Source organism: Stegodyphus dumicola, chromosome 2 (genome assembly GCF_044657685.1).
Source record: "Stegodyphus dumicola isolate Sdum_Otavi_A_Nest chromosome 2, ASM4465768v1".
NCBI classification, from domain to species: domain Eukaryota; kingdom Metazoa; phylum Arthropoda; class Arachnida; order Araneae; family Eresidae; genus Stegodyphus; species Stegodyphus dumicola.
Genome location: NC_140769.1, coordinates 218,240,919 through 218,253,571, shown reverse-complemented (window position 1 = coordinate 218,253,571; position 12,653 = coordinate 218,240,919). Strand labels below are relative to the sequence as shown.

The following is a 12,653-nucleotide window of genomic DNA, read 5'->3' as shown; positions in this document are numbered from 1 at the left end:
CTACAGAACAATTGGCAAGAGTAGAATTTTTTTAATTCATAAACAGTCAAAAGTCTTTAATCCGAACGTCCATAATCCGGAATGATCTATAATCCGGACCTCAAAGCTACAAACTTTCTGTGCATGCGACAACGCATAATGCATTAACACATGCACATATGTGTCTCTGCATGCGCATAATATGTTTAGGCATGTGCGTTTAATGTATAACGGACGGTATAAGCTAAGCTAAAATTATCTATTTCAGTTAATGTTGCAGATTGCGTTGTTCCTTAATCTTCTAATTGAATCCAGCTTATTATTTTTTGCAGACTGTTAGAGCAATTTTATAAAAGTAAGCTTGAACTTTCGAAAATGTCAAAAAGAATTTCCGATTCTGGAGCTACCAAAGGATCTACAAAGCGAAAGCATGTTTCAATGTCCATCAAACAAAAAGTATAATTGCTGCAAAAAATGGATAAAAGCATATCTTTTGATTCTCTAAGCATTCCGAAATATGTTTATCAATTTCATGCTGCTCTGCGGTGGTGGAGGGGATACGGCGCGCAATGAACTGGAAGTTGATCTGTCAGCACTATCCTTACCTTCAGGGCAGATGTTTTTATTTTATTCGGCTTATAATTCCTTACTAAATGTAGTATTTCATCTCGATGTACTCTGTCTTTGATATGATTTAAATCAAATTCCTCGTCATTATAAATATCACTAACACATATAAAATAGTTTTCTGGTTTCAATATTCTAATTTCGACTATGCGTAATGTATGCTTTATGCATGCACAGGTTGAAAGAAATGTTTAATAAAGTAAACAAATAAATATTAATCTTTTATTTTGTAAATTTTGATACCCTTTAGATCATAATTCCTCTTTATTTCATAAATTGCGGTTTCATATTTTTAATTTTATAATTTCTGCATGCCATCTTTTCAGATTTAAACTGATGATCTATAATCCGGAAAAACCAATAATCCGGAATCCCCGAAGTCCCGACAAGTCCATATTAAAGACTTTTGACTGTATTACTTGTCTCTAGGATCATAATATTCAACTTCTAGAGTTTTTAGTTAAAAAAATTTAAAAAATAATATAGTGCACATCAAAGAGTTAAAACAATTTTCCTCTCTTGAATAGCATACATAAGAGAAAGTTTCCCTGCCCTTTAGGCTGTTCCTTTACGCCCTGTGTTGTCCTTTAAAAATTAAATCTGCACTTAAATTAGAGCTTTATTATTTATTTTTTAAGTTATTGTTTTATTCTTCCCTCAGATGAAAAGCTTTTTATACTATTCTGCTCACACAGAACATTATGATACCTTCCTTTGATTTCAGTTTATTTCTCTAAAATCAGTTAACTATTAACAAACTCGGGGAAGGCGTTAGCTTCTGATCTGGACAATTAGTGGTTTCTTTCATCAAACAATATTTTCACATCTGTACATTCAAGAAGCATACTTTCCAGAATATAGAGCAGGCGAAATTAGTTCTTATTTAAATTTATAGTATGTAAGCAATTACTTGCATAAAAAATATGAAACTCTTGTTAATATAGCACAAATGCTTCTTTTAATGAAAATCTATTTTGTACTTTTAAAATGATGTACATACGAAATTATGGCTCTGGGAAATTTTAGCTGTGGCTTTCAAAATTTCCTGAATCCTAACATACAGTTCCTACTCTCCTGAAATTGACCTCCCTGATATATGTGATTCTCTCTTCTTTTGTTGTTTATTCTAATATTTGTTATTGCACATTTTCAATCTCAATATTTCAATCTCAACCATCTACTTATCTGAAATACTTCCAATTACTTACTTGCACAGCAAGTCTGTATACATCCATCATAAGTAAAACAACCTTAGTACTCATTGGATCAGCACCTATCAATAACCAAAATAAAAAATTTATAACCAAAATTTAAAAATAGCTACAAAAATATTTTTTATGATTAGAAATACTTTTATAAAATTTCTACATATTTAAAAAATTCAGTTGATCGATTTGAACATTCAAATGTAAAGAAATCTATGTATATACTCATTACCTATCACATTGAATATTTTTTAAAGGTAAGTTTACCATTACATACATGATTTCAGCATTTTTAAAACTGAATATATATATATATATTTAAAAAAAAAAATAAATTATAACATTTTAAAAAATACAATTTTTTTAAACTAAACTAGTTATGCATGGGAGGTAGATCCTGCTAGGCATGTAAAAGCACATGCTTGAGCTTTTCTCTCACTAGCAGAAATGGCAAACCATTCATAGTTAGTTTGTGAATAAAATAATGTAATGAATAATTATCATATTATGTTTTAGTGATAAATGATGGAATTACTAGAACAACTGGTATAGCATCAAATTTAACTAGATGTTCAGTTATAAAATAAATGGAAACCATCTGAAAAATTCAGCAAACTTTCAATGAGAATGCCATATACATGGCTGAAAAATGGCTGGATATCATTGGAGGATGAAAAGCTAAGCCCTAAACAAATGGAAAGTTGGTTGATTAAGCAAAAGCTTTGGGACTGGTATGTCACATTCTAAGAACTAGTAGAGAAGTTGGGACACTGTATCACCTTCCAAGAACTAATGATACTGGTTGGGTATATTCAATTTTGAGAAAAAGGAATTCCATTTAAAAGATAAAACAGATGTTTGCAAAATTCAAGTCAAAACTGTTAATGAAGAAATCAATACAAGAGAAAAATCATGCAAGATATGGTGGCACGCAATGTTAGCAATCCTGACTTTCTGAGCACTGCGGTAAATGCTAATAAATCATAGGGTTATGGGTACATTTCTGAAACCAAGGCTTAGTTGTCAGAATGAAAATATTCACCATCTCTGAAGAGAAAAGTACAAAAGGTGTGCAGCAAAGTCAACTGACTTTTCTTAAATTCTGTGAGATGATGCACTGTGAGTAGGTATCACAAGGATGAAATGTTACAGTAAAGTACTATTTTAGAGGTGTTCTGCCACCTCTGTAAAGCTCTGCAGCATAAGCAGGAACAGGCTGAAACAAGGCCAGTACTTGTGCATCTATGTTAAGCATATTAGGTACTGCCAGGTTTTGCTAACAGCTAAGCTTCCACCCCAGAAGGAATTCCAAGGAGTGTTATGAGGGTTTCCTACCCCTCTTCCCCCACTACTAACCTCTTGAGAAGATTTAGGCTCACTATGGTATTTTGAAAGCCCCCTCACTGCACAGACACTATAACATTTACAAACATCCATGCCTTCTCTGTAATTTAAACTCGGGCACTTTGGCATGGCAATCAGCTCATTAATCACTCTGCAGCGTAAACAACCAGATCAGTGGCTAGCAAAACATTTGGTAGAACTTGGCATCATGACAATGAACGCTTTGATTTTTCACAGGTTTCACCCCCCCCCAACACAAGATTGCTGTGGTTTTTAACAGCTCACAAATTTATCAAAATGGCTCATTCCAACATTAAAATGATTTTAAAATGGATGACTGAAATGCCATTTTGAGTATTAAGAAGAAAATGATGGGCCCATGATATTATGACACATGCAATCTTATGATGGAGTATTGTTGATATTGGAAGGCCTCATACCTCAAAATTACATTTATGTCATATAATTGCCAAACTATGGCTGCAAATATCACAAAAGCTTGCTGTATTTTATACAACCTACTTTTTTGTTGGCATACTTGTCCATTTCTGAAAGTTACAAATCGATTGTTCTCGAATGGTCAGATAGCTTACCTTGTCAGTATACACGATAACTCTGTTAATACAAAACAAAAATTTTAAAGTATAAATATCAACTTTTTTTTTTTTTTTTTTTTTTTTTTTTTTAGGAGCTTTACTTTTCTTAGTAGGATCAATTCGATCAGTATAGATGTAGGTTAGCACAAGTTCAAAAGCCTCAGGTACTGCATCCTTCAATTTGACTTGCAAAACAGGAACATAATTTTTCTCTCTTTCAGAATTATTTTGCAGAAGCTGTGAAGATAAATAAATAAAAAATTAAACAAAATACTTAATAATGAAAATGCATAAAAAATAACAAAAGCTATGAAATTCAAACCTTCTCTCTTTGTTTTTCTCTAGAATGCCTAATTTTGCTACGCAGCCATTGGGATCTAGCGGATACAAAAGCAATATGTGCTGGAATAGACTTTTCTTCCTAAAAATTTACAAATAATTATATTAGAGAGATAACTGAAGTTAATAATAAGCACAAGCAATTCAAAAAAAAATGTTTACTGTTTTCACATATTTAAGAGATGTTCAGAACATAAAGCCCTTAGTCTTTCGTATATTTTATTTCCTCATTTTGGAAAACTCCTTGTAAATATTTTACAATTCAATACAACTTTTTGAACATTATAGTTTTTTCCTCCTTTTAATATTTATTCTGCAGCAAAATTTGCTCAGAAGCATTCAGCAGTTTTAGCACTAAATCAAAATAATAAAACACTTCAAAAATATACAGAAAGAATTCATGTAATTAAATTCTTTTCAAAGTATTTAACAATTTATAAATACAAAATTTAAAAAGTTTTGATGCTGTAAATAAAAAAAAAATTGAATGACTATTTAACATTAATTTATTGAATGATAAAATTCAATGAATACATTTTTAAAAAGCAACGTCACACATTTTATAGCTTCATAATTATGTCTAATAATTAAAAATGGAAAGCCATAAATTTCATCTTCACATTTGCTGAGTTTATTCTATTTAAATTTCAAACAGAAATTGCTTGTTATATTATTTTCTCTGAAGTATTTCATCATTCATTCTTTGAAATTTAGACATATAACATAGTTTATAATTCAGTTACATTTATACTAGTCATTTTGAAGGTGTATATATATATTGGAATGGATACATCTAACTTTGCATATGTCAAACATAACATATGCAAAATTAGATGTATCCATTATAACAATTTTATTAAAGACTTTATAAAAGATATCATAACAATTTTATAAAAGATGTCTAAATTGAAATTTTCAAATAAAAGAAATAAAATGTCAACTTTTGTTTCACACTCTTAAAGTCACTGTTACTAGTCCATAAAATGTAACAGTTTAATATAAGTTTAATGTTGATCCTTCAAAAAAAAAAATATTCAAAACATTTACACTGATAATAAAATTCATTTTAATTTATTAAAAATTTAAAGTGATGTAATTAAATTTTAAGTAACACTGACCATCCCAACAAGAAATTCAACATCACAAAATTGCTGACTTTCCAAAAGTCTGCCAAAATCTTCATGCAGAGTACACTTAGGATAGCATGAAAACTGAAATCTATAAATTTCACCACTGCGCACATTGTTATCAATAGTTCCCCCAAATATATACATGGCATCTCCTATAACAGCAGCAGCATGAAACAATCGGCCAGATGGTATCTGAAAAAATCAAAAATTTCAAAAATATTAAATAAAATCACTTTATTATTTATATATATATATATATACATAAAGTGAAATATATATATAAAATCGGAAGAAATTTCAAAAATATTATATGAAATCACTTTATACATATACCTGCAGCGGCAGCACCAGACAGGCGATACAAACTCAAAAAACTCTAGAGAAAACCGTCAGTTGGTGAAATAATAAACAAAGAAAGTAAAACTGTATGGCAACCCTACAGGCTTACGGGGAGAGATGAGTTTTCTCCAGCAATGTAGTCTGTGTTAGTCTGTATAACTACTTCAGTCTTGTGCCTTCACCGGATACGTAAACTTTGCATTGTCTGTGTTGGGACCATTGTCTGTGTTGTCCAACATGCATTGTCTGTGTTGGGACCGTGCTCTTTCTTAAGACAATATAATGTACTATGTTACTTTTCCTTATTAAATATCATTATTAATGGTATATGCCTATCTCAATTACGATTGCTGTTTTTCTAGGTAATGTTATCAATACTTTTGTAGGCATGTGTTACTCACTGGTGACCCTGTCTCTCGCTCCTTCTATTTCAGATTCCTATATGCTATCTGTCTCAATCTTTGTTATAAAGCTAAAAACATGTCTTATTCTGATGAGAGTGCTCTTTTTTATGAGTGATAAATGCTACATCCTATTTATTTCCTTTAATTTCCTTCTCATTTTATTGTACGGATTACACATGGTTTATCACACTATTAAGAAAGAGTTACACGTATGTGGTCAAATTTTTTTTCCTATCTGTGATTGATATTAATATATTTTTGTGATGTGTTTTGCTATAAAATTATAGTTTGATTTAAACTTGATTATTTATTGTTTAAAACTGATCTTTGTGTAATATATGTGCTCGCAATTTTATTGAGATATTGAATGACTATTCTGATATGATACACAAGTTTTAAAGTGCAAAACATTAAGTTAACGATTTATGATATATTTATAAGTATGTAACATTAAGTTATGATATATTTATATTTGTTAACCATGCCAGGACTGGAAGGCCAAACCAATGACAAATCTAACGTGGCAGCTCAGGAGCCAAAAATCTCACATGTGGCGGTTAAAATTCCCCCATTATGCAAAAATAATGTTAAACTTTGGTTTATTCAAGTTGAAAGTAATTTTGCTCTAGCAAAGATTAGTAACGATATTACAAAATATAACCACGTGATTTCTTCCATAGATCCCCAAAACTCTTTCCGCGGTATCAGATATTTTATTTAATCCCTACACGACAAAATATATACTTCACTAAAAGCTAGGTTAATAGTGGAATTCTTGGATTCGGAAAACGAGCAAATACACAGGCTTATTTCTGAACTGCATTTAGGGGGATGACAAACCATCTCCTTTATTGAGAAAAATGAAAGAATTAAGGAAATTCCTCACTTATTGAGAAAAATGTATAACTGACAAATTTTTTAAATCATTATGGCTGCAAAGGTTACCTTCTGAGGTGCATGCCATTTTACCAATTAGTTCTGAATCCTTGGATAATTTAGCAAAAATGGCTGATAAGGTATCTGAAGTGCACACGCCGATGAACAAGAATGTGTTTGCTGTCCAGGCAGCTTCGGCAAGTATCCCCAGCAATCGGAACGATTCTTTCACCCCCTCGGGGAGCTTAAGGCTTTAAGGAGTGAAATAGCTACTCTAAGTATACAAGTTGAGTGACACTCACGTGAAAAAATGAGAAATACATTTCCCCGGGATCCACATAAGTGTCCATGAAGTTTTCCACGTGGGCATTCTCGCGAGCGTGTTAACAGTTACTGTTATTTTCATTTGCAATTTGGGAATAATGCATGAAAATGTTGAGTACCTTGTTGGCAAGCTGGAACTCATCGGCAGTCGCATTCATGTTTACGATAACAGATTAAATTAAAAATTTGTTATCGATTCGGGCTCAGATGTTTTATGAGTGCTGAGTTCTAAATTTAAGAAAATGCATCCTGATTGGCTATAATTATTTGCCACGAATAATTCCATTCGAATTCTACATATGGAATAAAATTGTTAAATATGAATTTAGGACAAAGACGAAACTTTTCTTTGAAGTTTTTAATCACGGATGTACCAGTGCCTATAATATGAGCCTAATACATTTTGATCTTTTAATCGATTTAAAACGAGGTAGGCTCATTGGTAATACTACAAAATTAACTCGAATTGGTTCTCTTTACGATTCTAAAAATTATTTTTCAGTAAAGCTAATATCGGGTGATTCACCGTATCACAGAATCTTGAAAGACTCTCTGGATTTATTGAAGTTAAAACCTGATTTGGGCACAGTAAAGCATAGTACGGTTCATTACACCGAAACAAACGATCCTCCTGTGTATAATAAACCATGCAGGTAAAGCCCTAAGTTCTATGAAGAAGTAAAAAAAGAATTCCAATTTATGATGGATCAAGGTATTTGTAGACCATCAAAATTAGCATAGTCATCACTGCTTCATGTCGTTTCTAAAAGCTTGGGTGACACATGGCCAGTAGGAGACTACTGAAAATTAAACGCGTGCACTGAACCCGACAGATATCCTATATGCATTTACAAGACTTTAATAATACACTTGACGTAAAGAAAATTTTTTCGAAAATCAATATGGTTCGGGCATATCATGTACCAGTTCACCCAGACCATATATATCGAAAACTGCAGTTCGCACCCCATTTGGTCTTTTTAAATTTCCGTTTTTAATTCTGGACTGTTCGGAGCAGCTCCAACCTTTCAAAGGTTTATGAACGAAATTCTTTGAGACATAAAATTTGCCTATATCTACTTAGAGGATATTTTGATATTTAGTGATACAGAAGATGATCAGAAATCTTACTTATGTACTGTTTTTGAAAGATTAACTTCATATGGATTGAAAATTAACGCTTCAAAACGCATTTTTGGCATTCCCGAAATATCTTTCTTAGGATATTTAATTAATAAAAACGGTACCAAGCCTCTGCCAAAAAAAGTTGAACCGATACTTAAATACCCACTTTCTAAAATGGGAAAAGATATGCAGAGATCTTTAGGATTTTTGAAATTTTATCGTTGATTTTTAGCCAACGTGGCCCAGAATCAAATAAATTTAACTTTGCATTTAAAAGGGGCTAAGAAAAATGATAAGTCAACCCTGAATTTGTCTGAGGAAGCAAGGAATGAATTTCAAAAGTGTAAACAGTTAATCGCGAATACGGTTCTTTTAGCACACCCGAAAAAGATGCACAGTTGGTTTTAGAGGTCGAGCGTCAGACTTCGCTATCGGCTGAATGCTATCACAAATGGTTGATGGAAATTTACAGCCTCTCACCTTTTTCTCATGAAAACGTTCGCAAGTAGAAAGGAATTATAATATGGATGATCGGGAGCTATTGGCAGCTTATGCTGCTGTAAGGCATTTTAAGCATATGTTGGAAGCACGGAATGTTTCTTTAATCACCAATCACAAACCACTTACGTATGCATTTTGACAGCGCTTGGATAAGAGTTCACCTCTTCAGGCTAGGCAGTTAGACTTTATCTCACAATTCACCAATGAAATTCACCATATAAATGGTTCACAGAAACTGTGGACGCACTTTCGCACAAAGAAGTGATAAGCATGCTTACCCCTATCAACTGTGAGGAAATTGCTAAAATGTAACAAATCGATGCAGAATTACAAATTTTAAGACTTAAAAGTTTTACAACTCAGAAAAGTTACTTTACCGAATTGTAGCTTACTTATATTGCAATTTGTCAACAGGTACCGCCCGCCCTCACATTCCCCCAGCATTCTGTGAGAAAGTTTTTGCCACATTGCATAATTTGTCTCTCCCCGACATTCGTTTTGTTTGGTCTTCTATCTGTAATAATTGTGCAAACTGAGCATTCCATCACCAGAAAGCAAAAGTAAGCAGACATACTAGAACCTTGTTAATAAAGTTTCCAGACCAATCACAGAGATTTGATCACATTCCCCTTGACCTCGTTGGTCCATTACCTCCTTCTCACAATAATTATTACTGTCTAACTATGATTGATAGGTTTACTAGATGGCCGGAAGCAGTACCCATACCAGACATAACTGCATGCACAGTAGCGCAGGGTACCTATGACCAATGGATTACTGGATTTGGTTGTCGGCTGTTATTACTACTGACCAAGGGTGACAGTTTGAAAGCGGCTTATTTCGAGCCCTTTCCCAGTTGTTGGGAAGCAAGATGATCAGGACCTCACCGTACCACCCACAGGCAAATAGACTTCTAAACAAATTTCACCGTCCATTAAAAGCTGCCTTAAAATCGTATAATACCAGTCACTGGGTGGCAGCCCTTCCAATGCTCCTGATGGGTTTCCGCCCCGCTCTCAAGGAAGACATATGAGCAACCACTTCTGAACTTGTATACGGCAAGACTATATGTCTCCCAGGATAATTTTTCGATCCGACACCTATGGATGCATCCCCTAAACAGTTTATGAAGGATTTAAAATCCCACTTTGCCAGTGTCCACCCGACCACGACTTCCAGCCACAGCCAGCGAACCTGTTTCATTCATCAACGACCTCCCAAATCCACGCATGTGTTTGTTCAATATAACAAAGTTAGAAAGCCACTCCAAGCTCCTTATGATGGACCATATAAAGTGCTAGAAAGACGCGATAAAACTATCAATCTTGAAATAAAATGGATTAAGCACACGATCTCCATACACAGACGGAAACCATGGACTCTTCTCAAGTTGTTTCCCAGAGTGTGGAAAAGCCTTTGTACCACCCGTTCTGGACGATTAAGCCGACGCCCCCATTGGTATGTCGCATTTCGTTGACACTGCAGAGGGAGTATGCAGTAGCAGTGCCAAACAGTCGATACAAACTCAAAAACTCTAGAGAAAACCGCCAATTGGCGAAACAGTAAACAAAGAAAGTAAAACTGTATGGCAACCCTACAGGCTGACGGCAAGAGACGAGTTTTCTCCGGCAGTGTAGTCTGTATAACACTTGTGTCTGTGTTCGTCTGTGTAACTACTTCAATCTTGTGCCTTCACTGGATATGTAAACTTCGGTATGCGTATCTGTTTTGGGACCGTGCCCTTTCTTAAGCCATTACAATGTACCTATGTTACTTTTCCTTATTATAACTCATGGTATAAGCTTATCTCAATTATGATTGCTGTTTTTCTAGGTAATGTTAACAATACTTTTGCAGGCACGTGTTACACACGCATACTTCATATCTATATACAGTACAAAGTCCGTAATCCAGACGTCCATTATCCGGAATGATCTATAATCCGGACCTCAAAGCCACAAACTTTTTTTGGTATGCTTTACGCATGTGCGTTTAATGTACAACGGATGGTATAAGCTAGGCTAAAATTTCCAAGACATTTCAGTTAATGTTGCAGATTGCACTGTTCCTTAATCTTCTAATTCTACAGAAAAGGCTCCAACTGATGTCAAAGATTCTAAAGCGAGACTAACAATTTTAGCACACGCACATGCTGCAGGAACACACAAGTGCAAACTTTTCGTAATCAGAAAACATGCACGACCTCGAGCATTTAAAGGAGTAACGATTTTCCCCGTTGTCGTTGTTAGTCGGTATTCTCGACACAGCAATTACAGGACTTGAACAGTGAAACTTTGTAAGTGAACAAGAAATTATGTCTGTTTATAGAATTAAAGAGAAAGTATTAGCACAAGAAAAGAAGCAACTTAAACAACTTACATTGAAAGAAATGTTTAATAAAGTAAACAAAAAAATATTAAGTTTTTTTTTTTTTTTTTTTTTTTTTTTTTGTAAATTTTGATACACTTTAGATCATAATTGCTCTTTATTTCATAAATTACGGTTTCATATTTTTAATTGTATAATTTCTCCATGCCATCTTACCAGATTTAAATTGATGATCTATAATCCGGAAAAACCCCTAATTTACAATTGCCGAAGTCCCGACGAGTCCAGATTACGGATTTTGTACTGTATGATATAAATATATAATTTATTATTAATATATCATCTCCAAGGAAAAGAAATTTAATTAGAGCGCTGCATATAAAAATCATGAACTGTAAAATAAGTACGTTTTTTAGATGATTTTTTCAAGTAGTAACCTCTACTCAATAATTATATACTTTTATTTTACTGTCTATGCCAGCAGGACAACCAGTACACTTGGGTGTTTGTCAGCCTGTTTAAGTCCTGTCAATGATTACAACTATTTCTTATCATCTTAGAATATGTTTTCAAATGTCTATCTTTGCAAGATAAAATTAATAAAAGAATAATATATTGGAAAGTAAGCTGTAACATTTTCAAGGGGAGTGAAGCCACAAGCTGGCTATGAAGAATTATCACTGTATGGAAACTGATTAAGCATTCATATGAGGTCTACATGTTACTGATTTTCTGTTACAGACATTATAAGTTAGTACACAAATACATGTGTGTACACATACAGTTTTAAAAGTACATAAACTTGTTCAAAATATGTTAATGCAGGCATCACTAATGCAAATGTACAGATACTGAATTCCATTAAAGATATTATAAATAATTACACACATATATATATATATATACAATTCGTTATTAAAATACATTAATTAGTTCAAATAAATATGTTGATGCAGACACTTCCTATACAAATATGCAGTTTCTGTTACAGACATTGTAAATTTGTACATAAATGCCTAGAAACAAATCCAAATATCTGCAGGGCAGGCCAAAGTGTGTTTTCCTATTGATAGGATATTTAGCTTCTATGCAACAGACCTCAATTCAACCCCCAATGTCATTTACAGTTCCAATCCTTACTAACAGATAGCACTATAAGACAGCAGCAACTAAAGTGAATGTAAATTTGGGGTCCACCACACTAATAATGACAGACATAGCAATAATCACACATCTCCACACATTTGAAAGAAAATAATACATCAGATATGCCACAGTATCATGCTCTAGAAAGCATTAAAAGGCCCAATTAGACAAGGCCAGGTATTCGTGGCTGCAGTCAACTAATACAAAGATAAACCACATGAAAGTGCTGGGTTAACAATCATGGCCACAATGAAGGCTCAATCATTACAACCAATTATGTCTTCTAGTACTGCATTAAAAATGCAAGCAATTGCATGACAGTCTCAATGATCAATCAGATGCTCACACCAAGAAACAAATCTATATACTGGCAGGATAGGGCAAAATATG

At 33.4% G+C, this 12,653-nt stretch overlaps 1 protein-coding gene across 1 annotated transcript in view; it reads right to left on the bottom strand.

The window, feature by feature from the left end:
- Nucleotides 1-12,653, bottom strand: part of Lztr1 (Leucine zipper like transcription regulator 1) — a 119,153-nt gene that overhangs the window by 44,309 nt on the left and 62,191 nt on the right. The window contains exons 11-14 of the mRNA XM_085811769.1: nucleotides 5,209-5,412; nucleotides 4,074-4,172; nucleotides 3,853-3,988; nucleotides 1,815-1,879 (exon numbers count right to left, since the gene is read on the bottom strand). Coding sequence (XP_085667895.1) covers nucleotides 1,815-1,879; nucleotides 3,853-3,988; nucleotides 4,074-4,172; nucleotides 5,209-5,412 — 504 coding nt within the window. The remainder of the gene's footprint in view (nucleotides 1-1,814; nucleotides 1,880-3,852; nucleotides 3,989-4,073; nucleotides 4,173-5,208; nucleotides 5,413-12,653) is intronic.